Below are 15,680 nucleotides of genomic sequence, written 5' to 3'. Positions count from 1 at the left end.
ATATCTGCTTACTTATCCACGATCGGTCGCGCCTCCACGGCCAGCACAGCTCCGGGTCGATCACCGCGGACGCAACAGCGCACAGCGCACACGGGATTCCAAAGTCTGTGGCACGGCCGCAGCAGCCGCCAAGTTGGCTTCGCCGTACATCGACGACGCCGACAAGATGGACGTCCCTCCTGTCGGCGAGATGAGCAAAAACGGGCGGCAGCTGTCGCGCAGCAAGCGCGCGGCGCAGAACCGCGCGGCACAGGTACGTGGGCGCCCAGGCCGCGCTGACCCCAGCGCGCGTTCCGCCAGCGCAAGGAGTGCTACATCAAGGACCTCGAGCAGAAGGTGCTTGAGCTCAAGTCGAGCAAGGAGACGATCGACAGCCTGCGGCAGGAGAACCTGCAGCTGCGCGACTACATCCTGGCGCTGCAGTCGCGGCTAATTGAGCAGCCGGGCGGGATCCCGACGCCGCCGGCCGTCTACGCGCGCCGCCAGTCCGACTTTCTGCACGACGCCGTGGACGTAGCCAAGAGCGTGGGCGTGCCGGGCGTGGTCGAGTCCGTGCCGGTCGCGCGCGCGACCGCGCTGAACCCGTCCGAGGAGGTCAAGCGCGTCTAGCGCGGCATGTGCGAACGGTGTCTGGGTTTTGCGATGGGTGTAGATATAGTTAATGACTTTTATGGGTTCTGTGGGCGCCAGCCAAAGACGACGCGCGCGGACGCGACCGTGCACTCGCCGGCGGCGAGCGCGGCGAGCTGCCGGTCGACCGCGGCCATCAGCTTGACGTCCTTGGTGCTGATTCCGCGGGGGTCGGTTGTGGTCGTCTGGACCTGCACCGTCGCGTGATTGATGTAGATCGCCGGATGGTGCTGCTGCCGCTCGGCCGCCAGCGACACGGCCATGACGAACGCGGTTGCTTGCCGGAAGCTCTTGAACCGGACGTGCTTGGCAAAGTACTGTTCGCCGCCGTCGCAGCCGTACTGCCAGCCGGCAGCGCTCTGGCGGTCGATCTCGTGGGCGAGCTCGTCGTCGGCGAGCACACGCGCCGTACTGGCTGCACGGCGCGCGCCGGTGGCTGCGGCGGGCGCGCCCGCCGTGCCAGCCGCGCCTGCCGTGGCCGCTGTAGCTCCCGTCGGCCAGGCCAGCGTCGCACCCGCACGCGCCGCCGCCATCCGCTGGACGCGGCCGCCCATGCCACCCGCACCGCCCACCGCACACCTCCACATCACTGTCCCGGTGTTTGAGCCTGGTGCTGCACGCGCTTCGGCCTGCGTTCTGCGGCGCAGTCGTCAGCTGCACGTCTAGGTGCAAAGATTTAGACCACCCAAGCGCCTAAAATTCTTTTGTTTTGATCCTCCGACCAGGACACCACCACCGAGCCGGCCCGGAACCCTCCAGGCCTCGATCAGATCGCAAGCGGGTCTAGCAGTCCTCGGCGGACGGCGACGGGGCGCATTTCGGGCGCAGGCGAAGCGAGCGCGCGGCGCGCGGCGGATTGGTGCCGCACGCGCACGAATCAAGCGGCCTCAGGCAGCGAGCGACGCGGACGAGGCGGACGAGGTCACGGACCTGCGACCCCCACGACCGGACCTGTATCTGGACCGGACTCTCTACCGGACCCGGACCCAAGCGGACCCAACTGGGCCGGACTGGACACGGACCGGCGGACGCACGCACGGACTCAACTCACACCCGGACTCAACTCACACCCGACAACACCCGCCCATAATGAGCTACCACCGGGGGCATGAGTCCCCCATGGACCTGGACCTACGTCCGGACCCGAGTCGCCTGTATGACTCACCCTTCCGGGCGGGGTCGCCCGAGCGGCGAATGCCCGCCACCAGCACGCCGTACGTGGCGCGCACAGACGGCTTCGCGTTCATGACGCCGCAGACCACGCTGGCGCCCGAACCGGTCTCCAGCTTTCGCAGCCGGTTCGGCGCCAACGACGCCTACGCGGCATCGCCGTCGGTCGCGCGGCTCGGCCAGACGTACGGCGCGGCGTCGCCGGCGACGCCGGCCGACTACAGCATGGCCGACTCGTCCACGATGGACATCGACGTGGTCGACCTCGATCCGGAGCCGACCCGCAGCCCGGGCCCGAGCCCGGGTGGCAAGCTGCTGCAGCTCATGCGCAGCGCAGCCTCGCCGCTGGTCAAGCGGCGACCAGAGGTCGTCGACGTCGACGACGGCAACGACAGCGAGTCGCCTGCACCGCGGCGGCGGCGGCGCGCCAGCCCGCGCAAGAAGGACACACGCACGCGGCGGCGGCGCGCACCGAGCATCGAGTCGGCCGGGCCAGATGACTCGTTCGACGTGTCGGTCTCGGCTGACGAGCGGCCGCTGGCGGTGGCTAAACGCAGCGACCGCAGCGTGCGGTCCGTATCCGGTCGGAGTATATCAGACGACGGCGGATCGCTGGCGTCGTTCATGCACGCGCACCAGGCGTTGCCGTACATCTTCGGCTCTTACCTCCAGCTCGCGTTCAACCTCTTCCTGGTCACGGTCTTTCTCTATCTGATCGTCGCTTTTGTGACAACGATCCGCAACGACGTCAACCAGAAGGTCAACGAGTACATCTTCGAGGTCCTGGTCGAGATCGACCACTGCGCCAAGGAGTACGTGGCCAACCGGTGTGCGCCCGACCAGCGCGTGCCCGCGGCCGAGAAGTCGTGCCTCATGTGGGAAAAGTGCATGAAGCGCGACGCCTCGGTGATCGGGCGGGCCAAGGTCAGCGCCGAGACGTTCGCCGAGATCATCAACAGCTTTGTCGAACACATCTCTTACAAGACCATGCTGTTCTGTCTCCTGCTCGTCTTTGGCAGCCTCTACGTGTCGAGCCGGGCGGCGCCGCCGGCGCCGGCGCCGGCGCCGCCGGCGCGGCAACCAAGCTACTCGCAGGCGCTCGAGCGGGCGGGCACGCTGGTGACCGCAGACGACGCGCGGTAGCGCAGATAGAAAGATAATTGAACCTAGTGACAAAAGAACGCTCAAACAGGACGCCGGCCGGCGCCGCGCCGGCCGGGCCGCGCGCGCCGCAGCCGCGCCGCGGCCGGGCCCGCGGCCCTTGCGCGGCGCTCAGCAGCACTTGCCGCCGCCGCTCGACTTGGAGCCGGTGCCGATGTCGACGGTGCCCGGACCGGGCTCGGGCGACGTGTCCATAATGCGCTGCTTGATCTGCCGCGCCAGCGAGATAAACGCCTCCTCGACGTTGATGTTGGCCTTGGCGCTGGCCTCGATGAACGGGATGCCCAGCTCGTTGGCCAGGGCCTTGCCCTGCTCGGTCGACACCGCCTGCGGTCAGCGCGCCCGCGCACGTACGTACCCGCTTCTCCTCCCAGTCACACTTGTTGCCGATCAGGAGCTTGTTGACGCCCTCCGAGGCGTGCTGCTCGACGTTCGAGAACCAGTTGCGCACGTTGTTGAACGACTTCTCGTCCGTGACGTCGTACACGAGCAGGATGCCCATCGCGCCGCGGTAGTACGCCGTCGTGATCGTGCGGAACCGCTCCTGTCCGGCCGTGTCCCAGATCTGCATCTTGATCCGCTTGCCGTCGAGGTCGATCGTGCGGATCTTGAAGTCGATGCCGATCGTCGTGATGAAGCTCGGCGTGAACGAGTCCTCGCTGAAGCGGAGGAGCAGGCACGACTTGCCGACGCCTGCGGTCAGCGCGCGCCGCGCGACGACTTACCCGAGTCGCCGATGAGCAGGAGCTTGATGAGGATGTCGTAGTTGCGCGAGCTGGCCATTGCTGATAAGGCTGGGGAGTCTGTCTGTCAGCGCGCCTGCACACACACGTCCGCGGACGGCCCACGGCGGCCCCACAGCACACCGCCCGACCGCTGCTGGCGCCTGCCGGCCGTCGGTGGCCGTCTCCGGGCGCTCCGCGGCCGCCGGCCCCGCACTGTGGCGCTGCGGCCGCCCGACAATTGCGTCTGCGCACCGCCGCCGCCCGCGCACCGCCCGCGCACCTCCCGTCCGGAACCTACCTCGTGGACCTGTCCGTCAGCAACCGCTGCAATGCGCCTGCGGCCGTGCGGCCGCAGCCGGGCCGCCGCGGCCGCACCCGGCGACACCCACGTCGCCGCGCGCGGCCGCTCTCGCCACCACCCCACTCACCTTCGGCTGCCTGTGCACGGCTGGTATATACAGATGCAGACGGAACTCGACTGCTCGACTGGTCGGTGCTGTCTGTGACCGGAAACTGGCGACCTAACAAGTGTAGTGGTGGATGGAGGGAGAAGAGAATTTGGGCGATCGGCTTGTCCAAGACACTGTTTGGTCGCCCGCCAGACAGCACCAGATACGACCGCGGGGCCGCCGGCGTCTACGTCTGCGCCGCGCCCGCGGCTGGCCGGCTTTGCGGCGGCCGCCTGGTGGCGCTGCCGGCGACGGCCGGCCGCTGGACGCGCTGGGGCGTGGACACGTAGGCCGCGGCAGCCGGTTTGGGCTGTGCGGCGCAGTCCCCGACCGCTGCAGTTGCTGCCGCCGCACATCAAGACACGCCACGGCCGCGACACCGGCTGCAGGTGCGGCGGCCAGGGCCCACGGCGGCTGCGGCGGCGGCGGCGGCGTTAGGCGCGGCCGCCGCGCAGGCCGCGTCGACCCGGCGACCACCAGCGGCCTGCCGGCTGTCTTGGCTTACGGCGCTGACTCCCCAGGCCGCAGCTACGCAGCCACGGAGCGCCAGCCAGGCGGCCAGGCGGTCAGGCGGCCAGGCGGCAAGGTGCGCCGCACGGGCGGCAACTAGACAGCACAGACACTACGTGCGGCCGCAGGGGCCGGCGCGGGCGGCCCGGCCGGCGGCCGCGCTGCGGTGCCCGCGCCGGGCCGCCACCTCCGCTGTCGCGGACGTGCGTCTTGCGCGCAGCGGCAAGCGGCCACGCGTCGGCCGGGTCGCCGCGCTGGCGGCCGCAGCGCCGCACCGACCAATCCGAGCGATCGCCGCTAGCCCTAACCCCACCGAACGCGTCCGCCGCACGCCTTGCGGCGCAGGCCGGCTGGGTGGAGGAGCCGTGCGGTCGCCACGACCCCACCGCCGTGACAGCGTAGCCGCATACGTCGCTACGGACTGTGATAGAGGCCAAATATAGCACCCCAACGGCGGCCACAACCCTGGCGGCCGGCACAGGGTGCCGGCGCAGCCGAAGCCGCACGGGTCCGGACACGGGTCCAACGTGCGTGCGGCCGCGCTAGCCCTGACTAGAACGCGCGCGCAGCCATGTCACAGCTTCCAGGCGACTCACGTCATGCGTGTTCGTGACTCGTGATCGTGCGGCTACACTTATCCGACGGCTGCCGATGTGAGACGGAGTGGACTGGCTGGTCGGCGTGCAGGACGAGAGAGTAGTATGAACGGAGCTGGCCGCGTGCGGACAACCGCGTGCGCGGCAGACGCTTGGCCAGGACCGCTGCGCAGACCACTATCGCCGGCGGTGTGCGGCAAGGGCACTGTGCCGCCTGCACTGCCACGGCCGCGCACGGCCACGGCCGCGCCGCCTGCGCCACAGACGCGGCTTAGACGCCTGCCGCAGCTTGCCGCGCCACGTCTGCGCCACTGTTCGTGCGTCACTTGGCCACGAACCTGACCGCAGGGCAGCTACCGTCGCAGGAGTTGGCGCCGGAGGCTCGCCAGCGGCGGAGGCTGTGGCACCGACTCGCAGAGGGCAGATGCCCTTTGGTCAGTCCGGCCGGTCTTGCCAGACCGACCCTGGCCGCTGGGAGCGCTCGACGGAGTCGCCGCCGGAGATCCACCAGCGTACGATCCCCCGCGGAGCCGGTCCAAGGCCCCCCGAGCCATGCCGGCCGCACTAACGGGGTCCGCGTACGGGATCACGAGTCGTCCTGCTCGTCTGGTGCGACCCGAGTCACACAGCTCGGCTGTTGGGGTCGACCCGTTGGGGACGCGGGCGCGGTGCACATCCTGCGAGGTTTTCCGCCTGTACCCGTGACCGGCAGGGGCAGTACGCCGGGACCGGCGGCTGGCGGCTCCGGGCAGGCGGCGGCGATCCTCACGTGCCCAGGCACAAGGTTGCGATAGCCGGGTAACTCGGTCGGGACATCGGGCGCCGGCTCGGACTCCACGTCGCACAGACGACATGAGCAGCATCGTATCCGACAGGGTCGGCAAGCTCTTTGAGGAGCTCGAGGCGGTCGCTGCCGCGCTGCCCGCGGCGGCCGTCATGCCCGGGACGCCCGGCGGCGCCGGCATAACCGGGGGCGCCGAGCAGGCGTACCGATCGACAGTGCTCGACCTGCTGAACCGGCTGCTCGTCCGGCCAAATCGGCCGCGACCCGGCCTGCAGACCGTGCACGAGACGCTGGCCGCGTTCTACGCGGCCCAAAAGGCCCGGGCTACCGGCGAGCCGCACGGCGTGGACGCGATCGCGGTCGCCCGCGCCGACTACGGCGGCCCCGGCGCCGGCGGTCAGGGCGATCAAGTCGAGTGGCTGGTGGTGGCGGCTGCGGCGATCCACGTCTACGGCCACGTCGTCGAGGATCTGCTGCAGCAGACGCTGCCGCTGGCCGAGGACGTGTACTACTGGGAGAGCGTGGCGTCGACGCCGGCCAATGTGCTGCTCTACAGCGTCCAGAGTAAGTGATCCGGAGTCAGCGCTGACAGCAGCGGCACCGGCTCGCGGTCTGCGAGCCGCACGGGCGATCGTCGGCGACGCGCGGGGCCGGCTGGCCGCGCGGCCCAGCGTGCGCGACTGGCTCGACGAGCTCAAGCGCGCGTTCCACGGCCAGCAGCGCGCGGCCGCCAACGTGTTTACGGCTTCCGCGTCCGTGTCGGGCGTGCGGCGGGCGCTGTCGCTGGCGCCGATCTACGCCGGCGTGCACCGGCGGCAGGAGGAGCTGCGGGCTCTGCGGACGCTGCAGGCGACGGCGCTGGGCCTGCTGGTCGGCCGCGGCATGTCGGTGGACCGGACCAACTGGCAGGACTCGGTCACAGCCGGCGTGGCGCTGCTGGAGGGCGTCGTGGCTGACGTGGCGGCGGCTGCACCGCCCGACACGCTGGCGGCCCGCGCCACAGCTGCGGCGGTGCCGGCGGCCACTCCCGGCGCGCTCGCGCTGCGCGTGCTGCAGCTGGTCGACGAGCGCGTGCCGGGGTACCGTGCGGCGCACGCCGCGGTGCTGGCGCGTGCGGCGCGGCCGGGGCCGCTCACGCGGCTGTGGCCCGGCCTGCTGGCCGGCGCCGTCTTTGGCACGGCCGCCCTGCGCGCGATCTTCAACCGCCGGGCGGATCTGGCCGAGTGGGCGCGCGAGGCCGCGGCCATGGCTGCCGACTTCTGGGCCAACTGGGTCGTCGAGCCGGTGCGCAACATCGCGGCCACGATCCGGCACGACGCCGGAGCGCAGGTCGCCATTGTCGGCCGCCAGAGCCTGCAGGCCGACATGGCCAGTCTCGAGCGCATGGTCGTCGACTTCACGGCGGACACGGCCGGCGGCCTCGGCGACGAGGCCGTGGAGGATCTCCGTGCACGCGTGCGCGAGGGCGACCTGTCGTCGGTCCTGCGCATCTACGAGCAGGAGCTGCAGCGGCCGCTGGCGTCGGTCGTGCGCGGCCAGCTGGTCCGCACGCTGCTGATCCAGGTCCAGAAGACCAAGGTCGACGTCGAGCTGGCCGCGACGGGCATCGACAAGCTGCTCAAGAGCCAGGAGCTCGTCTTCGGCGTCGTGGCCGCGCTGCCCTCGGCTCTGGCCTGCTACGGAGTCCTCGGCTGGGTGCACAGCGTGTACACAGGCAAGGGCCTGCGGCTGCGCGGCCGCCAGGGCCAGATCGTCGCCCGCGTCCTCGGCAACGTCGACCGCATTCTCACCGTCGACCCGGGCCCAGACACCCTGTCCTACACCAGCCACGGTCACCTGCTGTGCGAGGCGTCCGTCCTGCGCACCTACGCGGACATTGTGCCGACCGAGGTCCGCGCCGACTACCTGCGCGACCTCGGCGACCTCGAGAACATTGGCCTGGGGCTGGTCGCCCAGCGCCGGACTCTGGACCGCGTCTGGCGGCTGTACCAGAAGTATCTGTAATACACGGTGTGGCTGTGCGCAGCGCGTCTTGTGGCTGGCGTCGGCGGTTCTGCGGCTATATGATGCGGCTATATCCTGCCCGAAGGGCAGCTACCCCGGCGGAGCCGCCGCCGGAGGCTCACCACCAACGAGCCTCCGGCGGCGACTCCGTCGAGGGTGCGCCCTGCGGGCGGCTGTATGCTGCGGCTATATGCCCTGCCCGAAGGGCAGCTACCCCCGGCGGAGCCGCCGCCGGAGGCTCACCACCAACGAGCCTCCGGCGGCGACTCCGTCGAGGGTGCGCCCTGCGGGCGGCTATATGGCGGCTACATGCCTGCCCGAAGGGCAGCCACCGGCGAGCCGCCGCCGGAGGCTCGTGCGCGCACGTGATGTTTACGCCGCACGAGGTGCGGCGCTGCGGCACCGCGCGGCCATCACGTGACGGTGTTGACCTCTTTCTGGCCCGCCGCGGCGTCCTCTCGCTCACGATCCCGGCCGCCGCGAGGATGATGTCCCGCATCTCGCAGATAGGCAAATCGATTTCAGACGAGATCGAGCAGGCCAGGCTGCAGAGCTCCCGGCTGGCGCAAGCCGGCGACAGACAGTCACGGGGCCCCAATCCACCGGGAACGCCGCAGGGTCTAGCGTCCGCAAGCTCGCCAGACACCGATCAAACGGCGGCCGAAGTGCTCTTCGACGTCAGCACCGAGACGCAGGCGACGCCATCGCCCGCCGACGACACCGCCCCTCCGATTGCGCGCGCCGACCGCACGCCCGACGCCGACCGTCCGCGGACGCCCGTGAACATGCCCGCCACGCCGAGCACGGGCCCGCCGGCCGAGGCCGTCACGGACCACCCGCTGAGCGCGCCGGCCAGCCCGGCCCCGGCCGCGGGCGAATTGAGCCCGGAGCTGCGGGCCAAGCTGCGCAAGCTGGCCAAGTACGAGGCCAAGTACCCGGAGCTGTACCGCGCCTACGAGGCCGAGAAGGCCAAGAGCGCCCAGGTCGCGGCCTTTGAGACCATGCTGCGCGAGCACACGCCGTGCTCGTCTGTGGCCGAGCCGGACGCGCTGGTCGAGTACCTGCAGAACCTGTCGCTGCGCCAGGAGATGCAGATGGAGGAGATGAAGCGGTTGACGGTGGACCGCGACGAGTTCAAGAAGCGCCTGGCCGCGGCTGAGGAGGCGGCGGCGACGGCGGCGGCGGCCGGCCAGCGCGCGGCGGCGGCCGAGGCCGCCGAGAAGGCGGCGCGCGAGGCGGCAGCGACCGCGGAGGCTGCGGCGGCGGCGGCGGCGACCGAGACCGCCGAGCTGCGGCAGCAGCTGGCGGCCAAGGACCAGGCCGCGGCCGAGGCTGCGGCCGAGGCGCGGGCCGCGTTTGAGCGCGATTTGGCGGCCGCCCGCGACCAGGCTGCGACCGACGAGCTGGCGGCGAAGGTGGCCGAGCTGACGCGGTCGCTGGCCGACGCCGAGGCCGCAGCGGCCGCGGCCACTGCCGAGGCCGCGGCGGCAGCCGACAAGGCCGCGGCTGCGGCTGCGCAGGCGTCCAGCGCGGCCGCCGACCAGGCTGCGGCCGCGGCCGCCGCCGAGGCCGACAAGCGCGCCGCCGAGGCCGCCGAAAAGCTCGCCGAGAAGGACGCGCAGCTCGCCGCGGCCGCCACAGCCGCCTCCTCGGCGGCCGCCGCCAAGGACGAGCTCGCCCGCGCCCGCACGGAGCTGCTGAAGGAGGTGGGCGAGCTCAAGTCGACGCTGTCGATCAAGGCGGTCGAGGCCACCAGCCAGATCAACGCGGCCAACAGCCGCGTGGCCGAGCTCGAGGCCGAGCTCGAGACCGCCAGGACCGCCGCGTCCGCGCCCGACACCCGTGAGCCGTCGCCGGAGCCGTCGCCGGCCGCGCCGACGCCCACGGGCTCGCCCGTCGACGGGGGCGCCAAGAACAAGAAGAAGAAGAAGAAGAAGGGCAAGGGCGGGGCCGGCGCGGCCGCGGCTGCGGCCGAGCCCGACGCGCCCATCAAGACGACCGAGACCGTCGCGGACGAGACGCCGGCGCTGGCGCGGTCGGCGTCGGCCGCGTCCGACATCGGCCGCTACCGCGACCAGGTCGGCGAGCTCGAGCGCAAGCTGAGCGAGCTCGGCGACGTCCGGGCCGCGCTCAACGCCGCGCAGGCCCGGTCGCGCGCCCAGGTCGAGGAGACCGAGAACCTGCGGGACGTGGTCCGCAACATCGGCCAGGAGCTCGTCGAGTCCAAGGAGGAGGCCAAGAACCTCCGCGAGCAGCTCGCGGCAGCCGGCGCCGAGGCCGCCACGGCGTCGGACATGCAGCGGCGGTCGTCCGAGCACGAGACGGGCGCTCTGCGGGCGCAGGTGCAGGCGCTCGAGGCCAAGCAGGCCGAGCTCGAGGCCGCACTCAGGAGCGTGCAGGCCGACCACGACGCGCTCGTGGCCGAGCACAGCGCGCTCCAGGCCGCGCACGCGACCGTCGAGGCGGCCGCCACCGCCGCCGCCGCCGAGCGCGACTCGCTCCAGCGGGCGCAGGCCGCCGCCGACAAGGACCGCGCAGCCACAGCGGCGCAGCTCGCCGACGCCCACAGCAAGCTGCAGGCGCTGCAGTCCGAGCAGGCCAACCTGCACTCGACGATCCAGGCCCTCCAGGCCGACAAGGAGCGCGTGCAGACCGAGCTCGCGACCGAGAAGAGCCTGCTCAAGCAGGAGCTTGTGGCGGTGACCAACGTGTCGCAGACGCGGCTCAAGGAGCTCAGCGACGTCAAGGGCGCGCTCTCCCGCGCGCAGCAGGACGCGCTGGCCCTGCGCACGGAGCTGACCGCGGCCAACTCGCACAAGGCGTCGCTGGCCGCCAAGGCGGACGAGCTGCGGGGGCTGGAGAAGAGCGAGAAGCAGGCGCGGGGGGAGCTCGGGAGCGTGCGCGCGGCGCTGGCCGAGAAGACGAGCGAGTTCGACAAGCTGCGCGCGCAGTACCAGGACCTGCAGGTGGTCAAGGCCAAGCAGGAGGACCGCGCGTACACGCTGAGCCAGCAGCTGACGCGGGTGGACGCGGAGTACAAGGGCGTGCTGGCGGACCTGGAGCGTGTGGCGCGGGAGCGCGACGGCGTGGCGCAGGAGCTCGGCGCCGTCAACGCCCGCATCCACGACTACTCGACGGCCAACGCCAACCTCAAGGCGCAGGTGGACGCGCTGCGCGAGGACGTGCACATCGCGCGCACGGAGCGCACCAACGCCAAGGCCATGATGGAGTCGCTGCGCGAGCAGACCGCCGAGATCTCGATGCAGAGCCGCGAGGCCCGCGACCGCTACGAGGCGCTGGAGCAGGAGCTCGCGGACGCGCACCGGCTGCTGCTCGAGCGCGCGCGCGAGGCCGCCACGATCCGGCAGCTGCTGGCCGACTCGGAGGCGTCGCAGGCCGCCAAGACGCGCGAGCTCAAGGACCGCATCGACGTCCTGACCGAGGAGCGCGAGCAGGCCGAGCGCAACACGGTGGCCGCGTCGCGCCACAAGCACCGCGAGCTGGAGGAGCTGCGCGCGCGCGTGCGCACGCTCGAGCGCCAGCGCGCCGCGGCCGACGACGAGCGCGCGCAGGCGGCGTCCGAGCTGGCCGCCCTCCGCGCCGCCCGCGACAAGGCCGACGACAAGGCGCGGCTGGCGGCCGCGGACGCCGACGACGCCCGCAAGGTCCTGACCGAGCTGCGCAACGCCCTGGACAGCGCCGAGACCCAGCTGCGCGACGCCGAGGCCGCCCGCCACGACCTCAAGCGCGCGGCCGAGGACGCCCACGAGCGCGCCGACAAGCTCCAGCGCGCCAACCGGCTGCTTGCCGACGACCTGCAGGCCGCGCACGCCCGCTCCCCGGACACCCCGACCCGCACCTCGCGCTCGGTCTCGAACGCGACGCTCACCAACCTCGCGCGCGACATCGCCGGCCGGGCCAGCTCGGCCTCGCTCTACGACGACCCCGAGAACCTGAGCATTCCCTACCTCAAGAACGTCCTGCTCGGCTTCCTCGAGCACCGCGACATGCGCCCCCAGCTCATTCCGGTCATCTCGACGCTCCTGCAGTTTCAGGGCACCGACGAGCAGCGCTTCTGGGCGGCTCTCCAGGCGAAATAGAACACTAATAGATCTGCTACGAGCTCACGGCCGGGCGTGGCCGGCGCGGCCAGGCGTGTAGCCGCCCCCGGCGGCGCCGGGGATAGCTGCCCTTCGGGCTGAGCATATAGCCGCAGCATGTAGCCGCAGCATATAGCCGCAGCATATAGCCGCAGCATATAGCCGCAGCATACAGCCGCCCGCAGGGCGTACCCTCGACGGAGTCGCCGCCGGAGGCTCACCACCAACGAGCCTCCGGCGGCGGCTCCGCCGGGGGTAGCTGCCCTTCGGGCAGGGCATGTAGCCGCAGCATATAGCCGCCCGCAGGGCGCACCCTCGACGGAGTCGCCGCCGGAGGCTCGTTGGTGGTGAGCCTCCGGCGGCGGCTCCGCCGGGGGTGGCTGCCCTTCGGGCAGGCATATAGCCGCATCAGACAGCCGCCCGCAGGGCGCACCCTCGATGGAGTCGCCGCCGGAGGCTCACCACTGAAGAGCCTCCGGCGGCGGCTCCGCCGGGGGTAGCTGCCCTTCGGGCAGGGCATATAGCCGCATCGTACAGCCGCCCGCAGGGCGCACCCTCGACGGAGTCGCCGCCGGAGGCTCGCCAGTGGCGGCATAAGCCCACAGCGACTGCATCCAGGGAAGCCGGTCAAGCATATAGCCGCATATAGCCGCATACAGCCGCAGGCAGCCGCCGGCAGCGCGCGCCCCGGCAGCCGGCGCCGGCTCGCCAGCGCTCGGCGCCCCGACCCGACCCGCGGCGCCGTGGGGGCACCGGACGAGCGGGACCCAGCAGGACGGAGCGCGCACGGACGCGGTCATGCAGATTGTTTGATAGCCACACGGCGTGCGGCGCGTATATTGAGCCACGCGGCTCCTGTACACAGCGAGAGAGGCGGCGCGCCAGGTCAGGCCTGCGGCGGCGGCGCAGGCTTCTTGGCCTGCTCGGCCTCGTACATCTTGTCGGAGGCCACCATGCCGATGTAGGCCGTCAGCATGGTCGAGGCGCCGATCCACAGCCGCGCAGTCAGCGGCAGCCGGTTGTATCTGTCCCAGAGCGAGGCCATGGCGTGTGACGGAGGTTGGCAAAATTCGGCAGCAGGGATGGTTCCCAGCGGTCGGCGACGAATACACACCACCGGACAGGACCGCCACGCAACATGGGACCGCGCAGACTGGTGCGCAAGGCGCCGCTGACGAGCCGGATCGCGTCGTGGCCGCTGGACGCGTACCTCTACGTGAACGAGCAGATCGACACGATTGAGTGGGACAGGCTGTCGGCGACGGTGTCGCTGCCGCTGGGCGTGGCGCTGGACGCGGTGCTGCTGGTGAGCCGGCTGGCGTGCGCCGTGCTGGCCGAGTCCGAGGACCCGCGCAGCCTGGTGTTCCGGAGCACGAGCGGGCTGCAGGACTCGCAGCTGGCGTACCAGGTGCTGCGGACGAGCAGCAACGGCAGCGTGCGCGGCATGCTGCACCGGCTGCTGCAGGCGCTGGCGGCGGCGATCGTGGTCGCGAGCGTGGCCAACGCGTACTGCGTGTTTTTCCGGCGCCGGCCGTACACGCTGCTGGGCAAGGCGCCGGAGGACGACGGCGCGACGGCGCACTCGTCGGCGCACAAGGTCGCGTTCGACGCGGACGCGCCGGCGCCGTCGACGCCGCGCGCGGTCGTCGCGGGCCTGTGGAGCGCGCTGCGCACGCCGCCGGCGCCGCCGGCCGGCCGCCAGGTGTGGGAGCTGCGCGTGTGGAACCCGCCGCTGTTCAACCTGAACCTGCTGGTGGCGTTCTCGCCGGTGCACGCGGCGGTGCTCTACTTCACGCCGCTGGCGGGCGTGGTCACGAGCGCGGCCGTGCTGGCGCTGGTCTCGGCGCAGTCGTACCTGTTCACGCGGCGGTGCCTGGAGCAGCAGGCCGACAAGAGCCTGATCTTCAGCGAGATGTTTGGCGAGTACGAGAAGAAGGTGGTGCGGCCCAAGCTGAGCGTGCGCCGGCGCGACGCCGCCGTCGGCGCCGACGGCTCGGTCGAGACGTACGCGGCCGCGCGCGACCGCACGTTCGTCACCCGCGACGTCCTGCCCAGGCCCGAGAACCGGCCGGTGCTGCGAGGTAAGTCGGGCGCGGCCGCGCTGACGCCAGCGCTCGGCACCAACACGCCGCGGGCCGGCACGCCGCTCGCCGGCAGCCCGCTCGCGCGCCCGAGCCTGCCCGCGCACATCTGGCCGCGCGGCTCGCCGCAGTCGCCGCTGAGCCGCCGCGCACGCGCGTCGGACGGAAACATGTAATGACTAATGCACATCAGGCCGCGGGCGCGTCCGCGCCCTCCAGCCGCTCCACCACGACCTTCATCTCGTCGTCCGAGTAGATCCGAAAGCCGTGCTCGGCCGTCACGCTCGACAGCTGCACGTTCTTGGCGTCGAGCTTCTCCTCCATGACCTGCTTGAGCGTCTTGAGCACGAGCAGCTCGGCCTCCTCCAGCGTCAGCGAGCTGTGGTACTCGTTCTGCAGCTCGGCCTGCGCGCCCTCGCTGCCGCTGCCGATCGCCTTGGCCTCGTACCGGTAGAACGTGCCCGACGGCTCGGCGTGGTACAGCTGCGGGCCGTTCTCGTCGACGCCCGCGATCAGCAGCGCGACGCCGAACGGCCGCGACATGACCCGCTCCTCGCCGTCGGCGCCCTCGCCGAACTGCAGCGCCAGGTCGCACACCGCCTGCGTCACCGACTCCACCCGGATCGGCTCGTCAAAGTGCAGGTGGTGGTTCTGCGTCAGCGCGCTCGTGCGCCCACGTACCTGCGTCTCCACGCGCGCGTGGTCGATCATCGTGCGCGCGTCCGCGGTCAGGCCGCTCATGGCGCACCCCAGATGCCGGTCAATCTCGACGATCTTCTCGATCGACGACGTCTCCAGCAGCGTCGACGTCACCCGCTTCTCGACGCCGAGGATGACGCCGGCAGACGTGGCCACGCCGATGGCCGTCGATCCGAGCTGGATGTCAGCGCTGCGCGGCCCGTGGCGCGGCACCGCCGCCCGCCGCCGGCTGCCGTGGCCGCCCGCCCGCCGGCCGGCCGTGCCCGCCGCTCGCGCGTCTTACCTTGATGGCTTCGATCGCATATTCCACCTGGAACAGTCGGCCCTCTGGCGAGAACGTGCTCACGCCGCGGTCGTACTCGCTTCTGGTCAAGAACATGATGATTGCTGCGTGCTCCGGTGGATGGCTCCGAATCGACGTGCTGCGTAGAGTCTGAGAGAAGCCTGTGGAGGGTCACTAGCGGTGGCTGCAGATTGCCCCGGTCCCACGTCTACACACGTGCCTAACCGCCATGACCACATATACGGCCCCATCACCGTGTTTGTTGACGCAGCTGCCGCGGACGCGTCGACCCGCGACTTTGCAGCACACGGCGCCACGGCCGCACTCTGATCAGGCTCGATCGCACAATGGCTGCGGTCGCGGATGGCGCGCGCGCCGCCACCGGCGCGGCCGACCCCGCCAAGCCAGAGATTCTATCAAGCGCGTCCGTCCAGCGCAGCCGCTCGCAGCGGCTGGAGCGCCACGGCGAGCGCGACCGCCGCGCGGAC

The 15,680-nt window shown here is 71.4% G+C and overlaps 9 protein-coding genes across 9 annotated transcripts; 5 read left to right on the top strand and 4 right to left on the bottom strand.

Moving 5' to 3' along the window:
* Positions 1-166: 166 nt before the first annotated feature.
* Positions 167-498, top strand: V1510DRAFT_349787 (uncharacterized protein; the record flags this gene model as incomplete). The annotated part of the gene is made up of 2 exons (XM_066930853.1): positions 167-253; positions 286-498. Coding segments are annotated over 2 exons (300 nt in total), but the record flags the coding sequence as incomplete, so codon positions are not given.
* Positions 499-634: 136 nt separating this feature from the next.
* On the bottom strand, positions 635-1,502 carry V1510DRAFT_411873 (pterin 4 alpha carbinolamine dehydratase-domain-containing protein). The gene has a single exon (XM_066932974.1). The coding sequence runs from the start codon at positions 1,215-1,217 to the stop codon at positions 669-671; it is 549 nt and encodes a 182-aa protein (XP_066790651.1). The 5' UTR covers positions 1,218-1,502; the 3' UTR covers positions 635-668.
* On the top strand, positions 1,469-3,139 carry V1510DRAFT_290088 (Di-sulfide bridge nucleocytoplasmic transport domain-containing protein). Its single transcript, XM_066930664.1, has one exon. It carries the CDS (start codon positions 1,720-1,722, stop codon positions 2,941-2,943), a length of 1,224 nt encoding a protein of 407 aa, XP_066790650.1. The 5' UTR covers positions 1,469-1,719; the 3' UTR covers positions 2,944-3,139.
* V1510DRAFT_411871 (ras family-domain-containing protein) lies at positions 2,818-3,874 on the bottom strand. Its single transcript, XM_066932973.1, has 3 exons — positions 3,687-3,874; positions 3,320-3,654; positions 2,818-3,288 (listed from the first exon to the last, which is right to left on the bottom strand). Exons 1-3 carry the CDS (start codon positions 3,742-3,744, stop codon positions 3,073-3,075), a joined length of 609 nt encoding a protein of 202 aa, XP_066790649.1. The 5' UTR covers positions 3,745-3,874; the 3' UTR covers positions 2,818-3,072.
* A 2,197-nt stretch (positions 3,875-6,071) lies between these two features.
* Positions 6,072-8,083, top strand: V1510DRAFT_428538 (ATP synthase regulation protein NCA2-domain-containing protein). The gene is made up of 2 exons (XM_066935270.1): positions 6,072-6,589; positions 6,621-8,083. The coding sequence occupies exons 1-2, from the start codon at positions 6,094-6,096 to the stop codon at positions 8,027-8,029; spliced, it is 1,905 nt and encodes a 634-aa protein (XP_066790648.1). The 5' UTR covers positions 6,072-6,093; the 3' UTR covers positions 8,030-8,083.
* Positions 8,084-8,412: 329 nt separating this feature from the next.
* Positions 8,413-12,308, top strand: V1510DRAFT_373957 (uncharacterized protein). Its single transcript, XM_066931520.1, has 4 exons — positions 8,413-9,147; positions 9,361-9,810; positions 9,877-10,371; positions 10,609-12,308. Exons 1-4 carry the CDS (start codon positions 8,515-8,517, stop codon positions 12,127-12,129), a joined length of 3,099 nt encoding a protein of 1,032 aa, XP_066790647.1. The 5' UTR covers positions 8,413-8,514; the 3' UTR covers positions 12,130-12,308.
* Positions 12,309-13,015: 707 nt separating this feature from the next.
* On the bottom strand, positions 13,016-13,174 carry V1510DRAFT_401387 (uncharacterized protein; the record flags this gene model as incomplete). The annotated part of the gene is made up of 1 exon (XM_066932023.1): positions 13,016-13,174. The coding sequence occupies one exon, from the start codon at positions 13,172-13,174 to the stop codon at positions 13,016-13,018; it is 159 nt and encodes a 52-aa protein (XP_066790646.1).
* V1510DRAFT_390192 (uncharacterized protein) lies at positions 13,047-14,439 on the top strand. Its single transcript, XM_066931746.1, has 2 exons — positions 13,047-14,210; positions 14,241-14,439. The coding sequence occupies exons 1-2, from the start codon at positions 13,268-13,270 to the stop codon at positions 14,384-14,386; spliced, it is 1,089 nt and encodes a 362-aa protein (XP_066790645.1). The 5' UTR covers positions 13,047-13,267; the 3' UTR covers positions 14,387-14,439.
* Positions 14,344-15,390, bottom strand: V1510DRAFT_444161 (nucleophile aminohydrolase). The gene is made up of 3 exons (XM_066935677.1): positions 15,193-15,390; positions 14,892-15,086; positions 14,344-14,861 (listed from the first exon to the last, which is right to left on the bottom strand). Exons 1-3 carry the CDS (start codon positions 15,286-15,288, stop codon positions 14,400-14,402), a joined length of 753 nt encoding a protein of 250 aa, XP_066790644.1. The 5' UTR covers positions 15,289-15,390; the 3' UTR covers positions 14,344-14,399.
* Between the last annotated feature and the right edge of the window lie 290 nt (positions 15,391-15,680).

This window comes from Dipodascopsis tothii (genome assembly GCF_038497935.1).
Source record: "Dipodascopsis tothii strain CBS 759.85 unplaced genomic scaffold V1510scaffold_5, whole genome shotgun sequence".
Lineage (NCBI taxonomy): Eukaryota > Fungi > Ascomycota > Lipomycetes > Lipomycetales > Lipomycetaceae > Neoaidaea > Neoaidaea tothii.
This window is presented reverse-complemented; position numbering and strand designations above follow the sequence as displayed.